The sequence below is a fragment of the Peromyscus maniculatus genome, chromosome 16 (genome assembly GCF_049852395.1).
Source record: "Peromyscus maniculatus bairdii isolate BWxNUB_F1_BW_parent chromosome 16, HU_Pman_BW_mat_3.1, whole genome shotgun sequence".
NCBI classification, from domain to species: Eukaryota; Metazoa; Chordata; class Mammalia; order Rodentia; family Cricetidae; genus Peromyscus; species Peromyscus maniculatus.
The window spans coordinates 41,047,731-41,062,379 of NC_134867.1; the positions used below are offsets into that span (position 1 = coordinate 41,047,731).

At 45.5% G+C, this 14,649-nt stretch overlaps 1 protein-coding gene across 2 annotated transcripts in view; it reads left to right on the top strand.

Annotated features, from left to right (window-relative positions):
- Positions 1-1,538: 1,538 nt before the first annotated feature.
- The window catches only part of Arfgef3 (ARFGEF family member 3), a 161,229-nt gene continuing 148,118 nt past the window's right edge, over positions 1,539-14,649 (top strand). The window contains exons 1-2 of one of the 2 annotated variants that reach the window (XM_006986096.4): positions 1,539-1,729; positions 13,744-13,795. In XM_006986096.4, coding sequence (XP_006986158.1) covers positions 1,645-1,729; positions 13,744-13,795 — 137 coding nt within the window. In that variant the 5' untranslated portion in view covers positions 1,539-1,644. Of the gene's footprint in view, positions 1,730-3,437; positions 3,496-13,743; positions 13,796-14,649 lie in introns of those variants that run through there. The other variant, XM_042262236.2, reaches the window with a different exon arrangement.

Sequence of the window (14,649 nt, forward strand, 5' to 3'; positions counted from 1 at the left end):
AGGTAAAATACTCCACAGACGTGTCATCATCGTTTCAATCAGAGTTAAATCGGAGCTTGTCTATTCCCTCTTCCGAGCCCCTCCGCCACTGCCTTCTCTACCTTACAAGATGGGGGCATTGTCGTCTTCTCATTTCCCGAAGGAATCTCAATGCCCTCCCTTAAGCATGGCATGCCGTTCCTTTTCTATTCAGCCATCAGATCGTTTCGCGTTGTCTCAAACGTCTCCCTTCCCACCCACCCAAAGCCCAACTGATCCTAGATTGCTGTGAAACCTGCCCACATTCCCCCCAGCCAGCACCTCCTCTCTGCAGACGGCATCCCTCTCACTACAAATACATTTCTAATAAAACCTGAATTCGCTTCTAACCTCTTCCTCACTCGCAAGGCAACGTCATTGCCTTCCTTCAGGCCTCATTTCCCCGAACAGCCAGAAGAGGGCCCTCCTACCACCAGGGGAGCACCTGAAGTCACTCAAATAGCAGACAGAGCCTCTGGCTTCCTTAGGCCTTAGCTCCCGTGGTTCCCGGGTCAGGCTTTCCCTGCCTACCAAAACCCAACAGGCCTCAGCTGCCACTGGCCGGTGTGCCCCTTGCTTCAGAGGGAAACGACTCAGCCAATACGAGAGATTTTTTTATTTTATTTATTTAGTATTTATTTTTAAAAGTCTCATGTACCTAAGATGGTCTCAGACTAGCCGAGAATGACCTCGAACTTCTAATTTTTCTATATTCACCTGCTGGTGAAGGTTTTTTTAAAAAATATCTTTGGATTCCGGGTGTGTGGAATACAACTCTTGTTGCCTGGGAAGTAGCTGAGGCCTGGTTCCCTCGCCTAACTATGGGGCTGTTCATTGCTAACATCCAGGGCAGCCCCACAGATTGACTGCTGGGCTGTCGAAAGGTTTTAAGTTGTCAATTACATCTATTGATTTTTGTTTGCGATTTCTGCCTTAGCTGGTGTGGTAGAAATCTCCGTGTACTAACATAAGTGTACTCATTTTAATCCTCTTCTAAACCTTTTATGATTTAATTCTCACATCCAAATCTCTAATTATTAGAGACTTGTATTAGCGTGTAATGTATGAGTCTAATACATTGTCAAGTAAGCTCCCTGCAGGCAGACATATGGCATTGTCCCCGCTGGATGGCCTCAGCCTGACACGGGGAGGGGACCAGCTGCTTACTATTTAGTGAATGTAAATGTTTGGGTTCCAGGACCCCCGGGTGTAGCGGGTCTCGGGATGCAGGGATCCGGCGTGGCGGGCAGGTGATGGGTACAAACACCCAGGCCCCCCTCTGCCCTCTGCCCACGGCTCTCACTCTCAGTAGATCAGAGGCGTCCTCGGGCGGAGCCCGGCCGGCAACCAGCCGCTGACCCCCACCTTTGGACGAAGCCGGGTCCCCCAGGTCCGCTTGGGCGCGAAACAGGAGACCCCAGCCTCCAGCGTCCCGGGGCTCGGGAGCGCACCTGACCCGGCGGGCGTGGCTACGGGCGTGGCGGCGGGGCTGACGTGGCCCCGCGGCGTGGAAGCGGCGTGATTCATCAGTGGCCGCGGAGCGCGATGGGGACGAGCGCAGCGGCCGCCTAGGCGCGTCCTCCGCACGCTCTCCGGGTCGGGTGGCCCGGCTCTGGGAAGGCCAAGATGGAAGAGATCTTGAGGAAGCTGCAGAGGGACGCGTCCGGGAGCAAACACAAAGCCATCAAGGAGAGCTGCACCTGGGCCTTGGGTAAGCGAGGGCGGTGCGCGGGGACACCTGCTCCCCGGATCTCACCACCGGCTCCACGCGGCCCCTGGGAGGGAGGGACTGTCACCCAGTATGGGTTATGGATGCCCGTCGCGCAATTGCGAGAGTTGCCTCCGAGAATATGCAGGATATGAAAATCTTGGGCATCCAGCTGTCCCCGTTCTGGTCTCCTTACCTCCTCCCAAACCTCAAATGGGAACCGTTGCGTTTGGTAGGAGGCGTCCCCCTTCTGGGTCCCCAGCACCGGTGGACACAGGTTCCCCATGGCCAAGTGAGGATTCCCAGCTTGCATGAAATCAGGGCCCTGGTGCCCAGGCGTCTGGAAGGAAGAAGGGGGTTAATTAAAGCAACAGCTCTCTTCTCAAACGTTCGTGAGTGAAACCAGGAAGGAAGGCTTGTTTAATTCGATTTTTCCGAGAGAGACCACCTTGCTAAGTATTCGCTTTTACGGCTATTGTGCGTGGAAAATAACAGCCTGGAGGAACAGTCGGAGGAATTGGGTTACTCCTGTAGTTCTGTTATTGACCTGCCCCTCAGACAGGTGGGCTTTTAGTTGTTGAGCTGTGCTAAAATTGAAGGAAGTTCCCGGTAGCAAATGAGCATTTCCCCATCATGTAGGCTGCAGACCTCACCAGTAGAAAATAAACGGAATGACATATCAATTAGGCAAGACCCAGGCACCCAATGATGGGGATGGAACTGCAACAGACAGCCAGAGCATTCTTGGGGTAACAGAAACGCTTTTAAAAAAGGAAAGGCCTAAAAGGAACCAGGACAGCTCTGTGAGTCCCTTGCTTGTGACGCCTTGGTAACCAGTCCATTAAAAAACAGAGCCCCTTCCCTTGAAATAAAATCCAGTCGGTGCTTGTCATGATCCTGTGCTGTGTGCAACCTGAAAAAAAAGACACAGAAGTGGCTTTAGTTGGTGTTTCACCAAAGGCAGAATTTGCATAGTGTTTCAGGTTATGCTATCCTGATGGAAGGTCTTAATTCACTTGCGTATGTGGGGTGTGTGTGTTGTGTGTGTGTGTGTGCAGCCAATCACAGCAACAGCATCCTTTGTTTAATCTCTGCATAGTGACTAAATTGTCTCAATTATTGCCCACGGAGTTTATCTTGTAGGTAGAACTAATGCTTGGCCATTTTAGATTACTGCTAAATGAAAATGGACTAGCTGTCTGAGGGCGGCAAGGCTCTTAAAGCCACAGTACGGTTTCAGCGTGGCCATTGTCGTTCAGCAGTGCTTCCAAACTGGATTCCCAATTGCCTCTCTAATGAAGGGTCACAGATGGCTGGGTAACATAATAAAGCAGGGCCTGACCGTGCATGAAACATGCCATTCTAGTGTCCATGATCAGTTTGCTGTAAATGAAACTGACTGAGATAAACACGGAGGTGAAGAGTAAGCCAGTGTTTTTAATAAGTTGGATATTTGATATTCAACACCTTGACTTTAAACCCGTGTTGTTTAGCCCTTGTAGCTACTAGGGAAGCCCAGAGCTGAGGACAGGTAGATTTTCTGGGTCGAGCTCTGCATGCACCTTGACGGTAAGAAAAAGATGTGGTCCCTTTTGTCGTGTACTGATTATTCTATAATTAGCAAGAGGAGAGACAAGGCTGTGACAGTTAAATAATAGCACGGAGCATTCCTGTGTACATGGGAATAACCGGAGCTGGAAAACAGGCCAAAGAATAGGGTCTGGACATGGGAGGAAGGGGAGATGGTGGCGATCTCATCGGAAGAACACGTAAGCTGGGAGTTCTTTGTTTTTGTTTTCTGTTGTTTTTTTAAGTGAACGTTCCAGACCTCCCCTGTAGTGAAGCGTTCCATAAACCAGAGTTTGTTGAAGGGAATGGGATATGCAGTATAAACAAAGGCATGGGAGGTAGTTTTTTGTTGTCTATCTACGTTTCTCCATTTCCCACTGCCAAGTCAAGGTTTTTATGAGAAGACATTTGTCACTGTTCAGCCCTCATATTTTTTTTAAATAGATTAACATGCAAATTTCTAAGAATGTACTTAAGAATCTAGGCCAGTTCCCTGGCTTATTGCCCCACCAAGAGTTCTGGGGGCCTGGTGGCAGTTTGCTTTGGTGCTTTCTTGATGACACCATGCAGAGCAGTTTTTATTTTATTTTAACTTTTTTGCCTGATAGCCTCTGTCAGGAATTCCTTTTCCAGATGCTCCCAGGCCCTGCTCACACAGGAAGCTTTCACGGCCTGCCTCGGTAGAATCATTTACTCTGCTGGCTCGGAGCCCTGCCCTTTTAGAGCACTTACTACTTTGGAGTTGGAATGTGTAGAGCTATGAGGGAAGGATAATTGGGAAATACGTTGAGTGCGAAGACAGACAAGTTAAAGCTGACCAGCGCCACACAACTTACTTGCTCTAGCCATTAAATGTCCCTTAAAAGAATAGCTGTGGGTTTGGGTTGATCTGAAATTATACAGTTTTAAGGACCTTGTCTTCATCTTTGGGAGTTGGTTGCCATGCTCTATGTGGACTTTGGGTGTCCATAAACTTAGACCATCTTGGGAGAGTGGGGTCATCCCCCACGTAGATGGTTTGGGAGATTGGTTTCATCCTCACCCCTACTTAGGGTCTCTTAGGAGGGGGGGGGGGTAATCTCTACTCAGACTGTCGTGGGGAGCATGGTATTGAACTTAGTTTCAGCTGTGAATTTGACATAAACCTAGAGTCACCTGGGAAGAAAGGGCCTCAACTGAAGAATTGCCTTAATCATACTATGATACTGGCCTGTGACTATGGTCATGAGGCATTTTCTTTTCTTTCTTTCTTTTTTTTTCAAGACAGGGTTTCTCTGTGTAGTTTTGGTGCCTGTTCTGGATCTCGCTCTGTAGAGCTGGCCTCGAACTCACAGAGATCCGCCTGCCTCTGCTTCCCAAGTGCTGGGATTAAAGGCGTGCGACACCACTGCCTGGTGAGGCATTTTCTTAATTGCTAATTGGTATCAGGAGATCCAGGCCACTGTGAGCAGCACCATCCCTAGGCAGGTGGGACATAAAGCTATATAAGAAAGGCAGCTGAATATGCGGCTTCAACAACCCCCAAAAGCAACTTTCCCTTGTGGTGTCTGCTTCAGGCTCTTGCTCCGACTCCCTTCAGTGAAGGTCTGTAGCCTGTAAGCTGAAATAAACCCTTTCCTCTCCAAGTTGCTTTTGCTTGTGGTACTTACCATAGCAACGGAGATTAAACTGATGGGACAGCAGTCATCTCAAGAGAGAAAGGTCATCTCTATAGTAATAAGGTAAGCCAGGTAGGATGGGGGGGGGGCAGTGAGGCTAGACGCTGATGCAATCACAGAGCTATGTTGCAGCAGGACAGGACATTATGTGACTGCTCAAACAGTGAAAAACCAGCTGGGACACCATGGCTAACCCAGACCTGTGCTAACTTCCCTTGGCTTCCTTGTGACGGCATCTCCATGGCATTAGTCTGGCAGAAATGTCTGCTTCAACCTCAACACTCCAGATGAGGACAGAAAGGGGGAGAAAAGCCTCCTCTGTGGGAAAGCCAGTCCCTCTATCCATCCTCTGTGAATAACTCCCCTTCTTTAAAGTTCAGCTACCTAAAATTGGGGTGTAACTCAGAGGCCGCCACTCTTCCATCTGCCAAAACCTTCTCCCCAATTCCTTATTTTGTGACATCTCTAAATTCTCTTTCTGATGGAGACAACAACCAGGCAACACTTGTTAGAAGTTTCTGCTCTCTATTTCTGAGACGCCCCGCCCCCCACTTTGATCAACAGCAGCACCTAGAGCATCTAAGGCAGTGGTTCTCAATGTGTGGGTCACAACCCCTTTGGACCATTAAAAAATGGATATTTATATTACAATTCATAACAGTAGCAAAATTATAGTTATGAAGTAGTAACAAAAATAACTTTATGGTTGGGGGGTCAGCACAACATGAGGAACTGTATTAAAGGGTCACAGCATTAGGAAGGTAGAGAACCACCGCTCTAAGGAGAGAAGAGGCACATACCATTTTCACCATCTCAGGATTCCTTTCCTTATACCAACTCTGGAGGGACAGGTCGTCACCACATTTAGACCATAAGGCTCTTCCAGTCACACCTACACGGCCCTTGGCTTCCTGGATTCTCCCTATGTCCTGATGAGTCATGTGACTATGCCTGAACCTATGTTCTACCCAAGGAAGACACTGAGATAACGGGATTAGACCCACACTGTGGAAACAACTGAATCCCAGGACAAAGGAAAGATGGTTTCCTTAGAGCAAAATTAAGAGTGCTGCTGAGGAAGGAGGAGAGTGGATACTGGTCAATTATGACATTAAAGGTCCGGCAGAGTACTGGCCTCTGTGAGCACAAGCATGGCGGGTTGGAACTTTGGTGGTTTCTGCGCCTGTAGTTTGAGGACACAGCTTTCAATACATAAAAAAAACTCTTGCTAACTACTGTGCTTTCAAATATTACTCATCCTTAATTCGTAAGAGTCATATGTTAGGTTTAGAATATTGCAAAACATTACAACAGTATAAAGAAAAAAATAATTATTTGTTATCTCACCACCCAGTGGTAGCCCCATGTTACATTTAAAAGCTACCCCTTTTGCAAAGGGAATCATACCGCACATCTATTTTCAAACGTAAGAATTTTCTTTAATTCATTTAACTTTTGAACATTTGTTTGTGTGGGGGTGGATGCAAGAGCATGCATGTAGAGGTCAGACCTTCTACAACGCTGGTTCTGGGAACTGAACTCACATTGCCAGGCTTGGTAGTAAGTGCGTTCACCCACTGAATCATCTTACCAGCTCCTTTAATATTTTTTTTTAAACTTAAAAACATTTTCTTGTTTGTCATAACGTCTCTAAAAGTTAGTGTTCTTGATAGTTGCAGAGTAAGTAGCAAGGGTTAGTTATGCATTTTCCCCTTGCTCTATGCTATCCGGACTCTTGGTGATGCTCTGAGTAGAAAAGCGTGAGTGGGTTTGGAAGAGCTCAGGGGAACCTGCAAGAACAGAGTTTTCCCTCAGAACTGACAACTCCCCAGGCTGGGACTGGCCCAGAAAATGAAAAGGAGGTGGCTGGGAATTATACCTGGGAAGCACCAGGCCCCCATTTTATAATCCCTTTAACTGTTTTTGCATACAACACAGGACTTATGAGGAATGTATCTGGGAGATATAAAGAGAAAAGGAAATGAAATTAGAGGCGGGAACCCCAATGAGGCAAAGGACCATCTACCTCACCACCATTCCTTTACCTCCTTCCCTTCCAGCTACAGGCTCTCCCAAGGTAGCCTTCCACTGTCAGACTTATTAGAATGTCTTTAGTGACTGTGCCCACATCTTTGCTCCCCATTCTGCCCCACTCCGATCTAACTTGACTTCCACCAGAGACACCAGATGTCTTGCTGCAGCCACTTCCTGTGAAACTATGGTTCTTGAGTTACGTTGGGTCAACAGGAGTCGGACTCATCCAGTTCTCGTGTTCCTGGTCCCTCACATCCCAGGCCCAATGTAATGAATTACTTCAATATCTCTTCTTGAGTGACATAAAGGTGCTTGAAGTTAGTATGACCCCGAGTGACCCTGTGAACTTCCTAGGTATTCAGTGAGTACTATCACTTGTCCAGTTGCTTGACCTGGAACTGAGAGTTATCCCAGATATGTTAATGTACTTTGTGATCCAACCTGCTCTAAGTTCTGCTTCTGTTTACTTCCTAGCTGAATCTCCAGACTGTCCACATCTCTCTCCCTCTATTGCCCATTGTCCTGGCCTAAAGTAGTATCCTATGTGCTCTGCCTTGTTACTTCTAGATGTTTTTAAACTATTGTCCAAGCAGTACCACCTGGGAACCCTAATCTGCTCATTCCATGTCAGATGAATAGGCTGAAGAGCTGACTAGCACTCATTAGTGTGAAACAGAGCCCTCAGTGTGTTCTGCTAGGTCTCATGCGGGCTGCCTCTACTTGTCTGGCAGCCCCATCCTGTAGCACCCTCCCTCTGACACTGAACTTCAGCCCTACCGAGCTTCTTTCAGTGACTGATACATGCCGTCTTCCCCATTACTTTATTAACTCAACAAATACATAGTAAGCACCTACAGTGTGCCAGGTGCTGTTCTCAGTGCTGCTACCATAGTGAGCAAAACAGGCGAAAAAGGTCCAGTGTGGTGTTCATGGACAGTTGGAGTGATGAAAGCCAAGTGAGCAAGATAAGGAAAAACATGTATGCCAACTCAGATAGTGACAAAACCTACTAGAAAACATAAAGTAGTAACTGAGATAGGAAGCCCTTGGAGGGAAAATGGAGCTGCCCTCTCAATAGAATGTGTAGGGGAGCCTGTCTTGAAAGGGAGATTGTGAGGAAGGTTGTGAAGAGGCTGGGGGGAACCCAGGAATCAATGGTGGGAGGAAGTAGTAGAGCTCATGGAGGTCTTTGTTGGACACACTGAGGATTAGCTTTTATTTAAAATTAGGTGAAGAGCCATTTGGAGGTAAGAAGACTCTGACTGGGGTGTGCCTTTCATCTGCCATGTTGAGAAGAGAACACAGAATAGGGTAGGCTGAGTTTTTCCCTCCCAGCATCTGCTTCCAAAATACCACACTGAGACTTATATTACTTATAAATGCTTGGCCGATAGCTCAGGCTTATTACTAAAAACTCTTACAACTTAAATTAACCCATTTCTATTAATCTAAATTCTGCTACATGGCTCATGGCTTTACCTGTCCTCTAGCATGTCCTGCTCCCTCTGAGGCTCCTGGTGACTACCCTAACTCTTCCCTCCTTCTTTCCATCATTCTCAGTTTGGTATAGTGGGTATTGGTGCTCAGCCAAAGTCCTTGGGCTACCTAGCTTGATAGAAGCGGTGCTTCTTGCCTGCATATGTGACCTCCTGCCTGGGTATGTGACCTCTTAAAAGGAAAGAGGGAGGGGTAATGTGCCTCTCCTTGGCATGACTAGACACTGGACAGCCAGATGCATTCACTATTGGACAGAGCAGAGAACAACTTCAGCTGTTTACTCAGTTCTGTATCCATGAATGTATTTCCACAATTTATATTTTAATAAATCCCAATTACCCATTAAACAAACTCATGTGGATTGAGCTTAACAGTATGGCTTTCCCGCCTAACTTCCTGCCTGGCTACTGGCCTGTCAGCTTTTTATTAAACAAGGAGAGCAATACATATTCACAGTGTACAGAAGGATTATTCCACAGCATTTCCCTCTTTTTGTCTAATTAAAAGGAACTTTATTGTAGTAAGATTATATACAACAAAACAGTTATTAAGAATTACAATAACAGTATCCAGTCCATTTGTATTTGACAAAATTAGAGAAAATACTCAATTATCTAACCTATCTTGGTGAGCCTAAAATTTCATATTCAGTTTATCTATGAAACTATGACTATCTAGTTTTCAACTCTGTCAAAGACCCCAAAAGGGTGAATGAAATATTACCTAACAGCAGGGACATTAGGCTGCCTAGACAGTAACCCAGAGCTCTTCTATAACATTGGGGCATCCATCTTTGGCCCATAGGTCTAGGATAGCTGACAGACTTTTCTCAGAAGCAGGAAATTTTGAAGGACTGTCCTACCTTGTCATGGCAAAATTTGGTAGGAACTTTCTTTTGTGTTCTGATGGTCCAGTTTGGGCAATAATGGTCAGCAATTGAGGCAAGGGCAGTTTCTTTGCCTGCACGGTTAGCTTTTGACATAAAGAAAACAAACTCCATATGGAGTTTCTTCCATGCCCATCATCTTCTCTGAAGTAGATTGCTGCTGCCAGGAGAAGACATGTCTCACTGTCATAAAAAGCCTTAGATTATTAAACATATTAAATGCCATATTCTGTAGGTCTTTGAAGTGTTTGAAGACCATCCATCTATCTAAATATATCTGTGTATAGCCTTGAAAACATACCTAATATGACTATAAGTTTGACTACTAACCTGTATTTTTAATTATATGTTACATTTTAAATCAGCTGTATAAACACAATAACTTAAACAAAAGTAGAAATATTACATACAGTATAACAAAATTAACTTTAAATTTGTATCAATAAACTAAAATCCATTCCAATGTAAAATATTTAAGATTAATAGTTGTTTTTTGGATTAAAGTAGGTTCAATAATCTACTTTTTATTCTGTCATTTCTATATCCTATACCCCTTTTTTCTTTTAGAAAGAGATCTTTGAATCTAACTCCCTTGGTTTTATTTTATTTATTTATTTATTTTTACCATGACCAATCATAATTTGCAACTATTCCCCCTAAACAAAGACAAACATCTATAATCCTTTTTTGGGGAACGTGAACATAGTTCTCTAGACTGCTTCCTGTTGATTAGGGGCATTGGTAATCTTTGGGGGACCCTAAGAAAATTCAGGATTATGGTCAAGTCCTGACTGGAGTATTCTGTGAGGCTGCATCATCTCAGTCAGCAACTTTGAAGCTGTTCTGGATGTTGGATCACCTGGGCCATCCAGTTTTTATTGGTGTCTGGTTTCCTTGCTCTGAAAATACACAAACTTTTAAAGATAACATACATATCTGTATTAATACAAGTATAGACTATACACAAGTCAGAAATGCAAATAGACTAGACGTTGTTAATGTAATTCTTATCTGTATATATTTGTATACAGTTATTGTACTTATTGTACATAGTTACACTATGTTATTTAAAACCTTCCCTTTATATTTAGACCAAAATGGGGGAAATGTGTCATATTTTGAATGTGTTTTGACAGAGGGTAGAGCCAGGGACTAGCTGACCAAAATTAACCGTAGTGGTTTGGAGGATCGGAGACAGAGAGGAGACAGGAAGTAATAAGTTGGGGCTGAGGGAGGATCTCAGCCTTCTGGATGGAGGAATGGTAGAGGTAGGAAGCGACTGGCGGCTGCTCCCTGCTTCTCTGATCTTTCAGGTTCTTACCCCGATATCTGACTCCCGATTTTTTATTGATAAAGATTAATTAGATTAATGCTTCAGGATAGGGGCTGAGCCAGCGGCAGGGACAAGGGGAAGGCTGCTGCAGTCACCAGGCGAGGGAAGGTAACACCTTGAAGGTCACACCAGTGACCTCATGAAGAGCGGCAGTGGCTGGCATCCAATGGGTGTTTTCCTTTTTTTTTTTTTTAAATTCTTTTTTTTTTTTTTTTGGTTTTTTGAGACAGGGTTTCTCTGTGTAGCTTTTTGCCTTTTCCTGGAACTCACTTGGTAGCCCAGGCTGGCCTGGAACTCACAGAGATCCGCCTGCCTCTGCCTCCCGAGTGCTGGGATTAAAGGCGTGCGCCGCCGCCGCCCGGCTTCTTATTACATTTTTATTCATTTGTTTTGTGTAGGCTCCCAGGAATCAAATTCAGGACACCAGAGTTAGTAGCAGGTGTGTTTTCTTTTTCCTGCTGTTGGGTTATCTCACTGGCCTTAATTTAAACTTTTAAGTCTTCATCAAGTCTCTTTGCTGGTATGTTTTTAAGCTGCGATCTCCCTAGGCTACCTAGATTGGTCTCTAACTCTTGGGCCTAAGGGACCCTGCTGCCTATGGAGGCGATAGCTGGGACTACAGGTGTGCACCACCACAGTGAACTAAGTCTTACGTCTTTTGAGCTCATTATACTGGCTTCTTGGAACATCTTCTTTCCTAACTTGCAGTCATGCTCGGTCTTAGCACTTCCCACAGAGGGCCTGATGTCCATCCATGGGAGGGCCTCTTGTTGCACCCTTTAGCCAATGCCCTACATCTTCCTTCCTGGCCTTTGCCACAGTTTGGAACTGGAGTGCATGATCTCCAAATTCTCCAACCATCTCCATTCTCACCCCTGGGTCTCCAAACCACTGGGTCTCCAAACCATCACATGTCCTGACATTCGGTGAGTCTATCAAGCAGACAGGAGCTGTCCCTGACATCTAAGGCCAAGGCCAGGCTTTTAATGGCTGATCTCATTAGCTCATCCTAAGAATGCAGATGTTAGTCACCTCCCTTTACAGATGGGGAAACTGGGTGTATGTCAGTGGCAGAACACTTGCCTCACTTGGATAAAGGCCCTGGACTCACTCAATCCCAGGACCAAAAAGGAAAAGACAAAAAAAATAAAAAATAAAAATAAAAATAAAAATCTGGAGATGAGGGGACAGCAGCCTGGACCCGGGTGACTTCTTCCATCCCACAAACTAGTGTGGAGCCAGAGAGAGCAGGCGGTTCTCTCTGCTCTCTTAGTGCTTCTGTGGTATTTATTCCTCTCTGCTCTGCTACTCTGTCCAGTCCTACAGAGCAGTCCCGGGAAAAGACAGTTCTGCATATTTCAGGCCTTGGCTGCTTTGTCCTTTGGACAACTGACTTGAATTCCACCCTTGTCCCACTTCCATGGAGGGGGGTCTCCGCTCATGGCAGCCAGCGGTGTGGCTGCCTTTTCCCTCTTTCCACCTTTTGTTCTCAAGAGGTGGTGCTGGGGATCGAACCCAGAGTCTTCCATGCTGGGCAAGCACTCTCCCACAGAGCAATTTCCCTGTTCTCTCTTTCCGCTCACTCAGCCTCTGTGGATGGGGCAGTATTCAGCCCTGAGCTGGAGATACAGCCCTGACTCTGGAGAGCACTTGTTCATCTAATGTCGTTTTTTCTCCTTCACCGGCAGCATTGACTCTCCATCAGCACTGCTCCCTGTCACACTAATGGCTGGCCTTTGCTAACCTGGGTGGCCCTTTGGGCTGCCTCTGGGACCTGCATCTCATGGCTTCATTTTCTTGTCACCCTGTCCCATCCTGGGCTCTGACCTCCATCCTCCGGCCTCATCGCAGAGCAGGGCCTCATGGCCTAGGCACCACTGACCCTGCTCAGCTCGACTTTCTGGTTTTGCTGATGAGTCATCTTTCTCAAATCCACTATTTTTGCTCCATTGTCTCCAACAGGCCTGATTCTGTCCTGCTGTGTCCTGTTAGTCCCGAGTCTCAGGGACATCTCTGGTTTCTTGTTCTCTCTGATCTCTTAGCGGGGTGGAGGGGCTGTCTGTCCTTTCCCAAGGGGAGTAGTTCAAGTTGACCAAGCTAGCGGAACTCTAAGTGGTGGAGCCGATCACCTGGAGACAAGTCGGAGCAACTGAAGTAAAACGGTTTGGAGCAGGGGCATGATAATTAGCTCTTTATCGTCAGTACGGTTAGAGTCGGCGGTAGTATGATTTATCCACAAACAGTGGCCAAGTGCCAAGCGTTAGGCTTGATTAATGAGATCTGAGGGTGAGCCTCCTCATCACAGCCCTTACCTGTCATGTGGTTAAATGGGTGGTTCAATCCACCATGTCACAAATGTGTGCGATTAACGCAGGCGTCCCGACAACATGTAAGTCTGGAGCAGGTATGGTAGAAGAAGAAATGGATTTGTTTTAAAGACAAAAACATAATTCTTGTTCTGTCTACTTGAACAAAAATTCCCAATAAGTCACCATGTCCTGATAACGTAGAAAGCACACTCTACAAACAAATGCAAGTCCCGTATGTCTCATAATATCAAAGGAAGACCCAGAAAGGGCCATGTGTTTCAATAATAGGAAAGCTACTAAATAAATTACCACATGTCCTGTAAGGTGCCTTGTGAACTTAAAAGTCTTTGCTGGTATGAATTCATTTATTGAGAGACTAAAATGTTTCAACCAAATGGCTTTTATTTTCTGATTGGGAGAATGTAGCATCTTGGTCAATGGTAGTAGGTACATTGAGTTGGCATTCTGGCTAAGGTTAGGGATTCAGCTAGTCATTCCTGTCACTTGTGGAAAAATGCGGTCTGATTTTTAACCTTCTCTTTTCCAATAATAAAGTGAGACACATCATGGGAAAGGATTTTAAAATAAAGATGACTGAGAAGTGGCTAGTTTCTATTTTCTAAGGGGGAACACAGCCACCAGTGAGTTCAGCGAGTATGGAGATTTGAGAATTTAGGTATTAATCGCAGTCTTTGAATATTTACTTGTAACTCTACAATCTTCTTTTACAGAAACCCTGAGTGGCCTGGACACCATTGTGAAGATCCCTCCCCACTTGCTGAGGTAAGAGATAGCAACTGTAATGTGTCAGGAACAAAACTTGCCTTCCATGTTTTCCTAAAGGCCAAATTGCCTTGGTTTATGGCAGCAGTTCTCAACCTATGGGTCACGACCCCATGGGTCAAACAACTCTTTCACAGAGGTCACCTAGACCATCGGAAAACACAGATATATACTTTACAATTCATAAAAGTGGCAAAATTACAGTTTTGAGGAACCACCAAAAATAATTTTATGGTTGGGGATTACCAAACATGAGGAACTGTATTAAAGGGTCATCATAGCAATAACAAGGTTGAGAACCACTGATTTACAGTATTTCGTGTGCTGAATAATTTTCATCTTGTGCTGTTGGTTTGTTTTGTGCACACAAAGTGGGATATTTCATGGGGACCTGGTCCATTTCCATCTGGGTGTGGAGTGAGGCGGTGAATGAAATTAGGGATTCCAGGAAAGTCAGTGAGCAGAAGGATGAACGTGGGCAAGGGCAGAAATGGGCAGAGCTAATGCCGAGAGTGGACTGGGAACAGAGCCTTCCAGGGAAGCACAGAGAGCAGTTCATTCTCTGGGAAATGCAGTCAGTCGCAGCCTGGGTGCGTCTAAGTGCCTCCCAGCCCAGGCAGGACGCCATCTTGCTGATGGGAATCTGAAGTCACTTGCAGCAGCTCTAAGACATGAACCTATTTCTACGCCTTCCTGGCCTTTCCATGTACAGTTTTTCTTCTTTCTCATTGTGAGAGAAATGCATGTCCTGTGTAGAAAATAGGGAAAGGAAGAAAGAATAAAAAAAGAGTATTGTTCATAATCATACACATAAGGATAATGACTAAAGCCAGTTTGATAGATTTTTCTTAAAT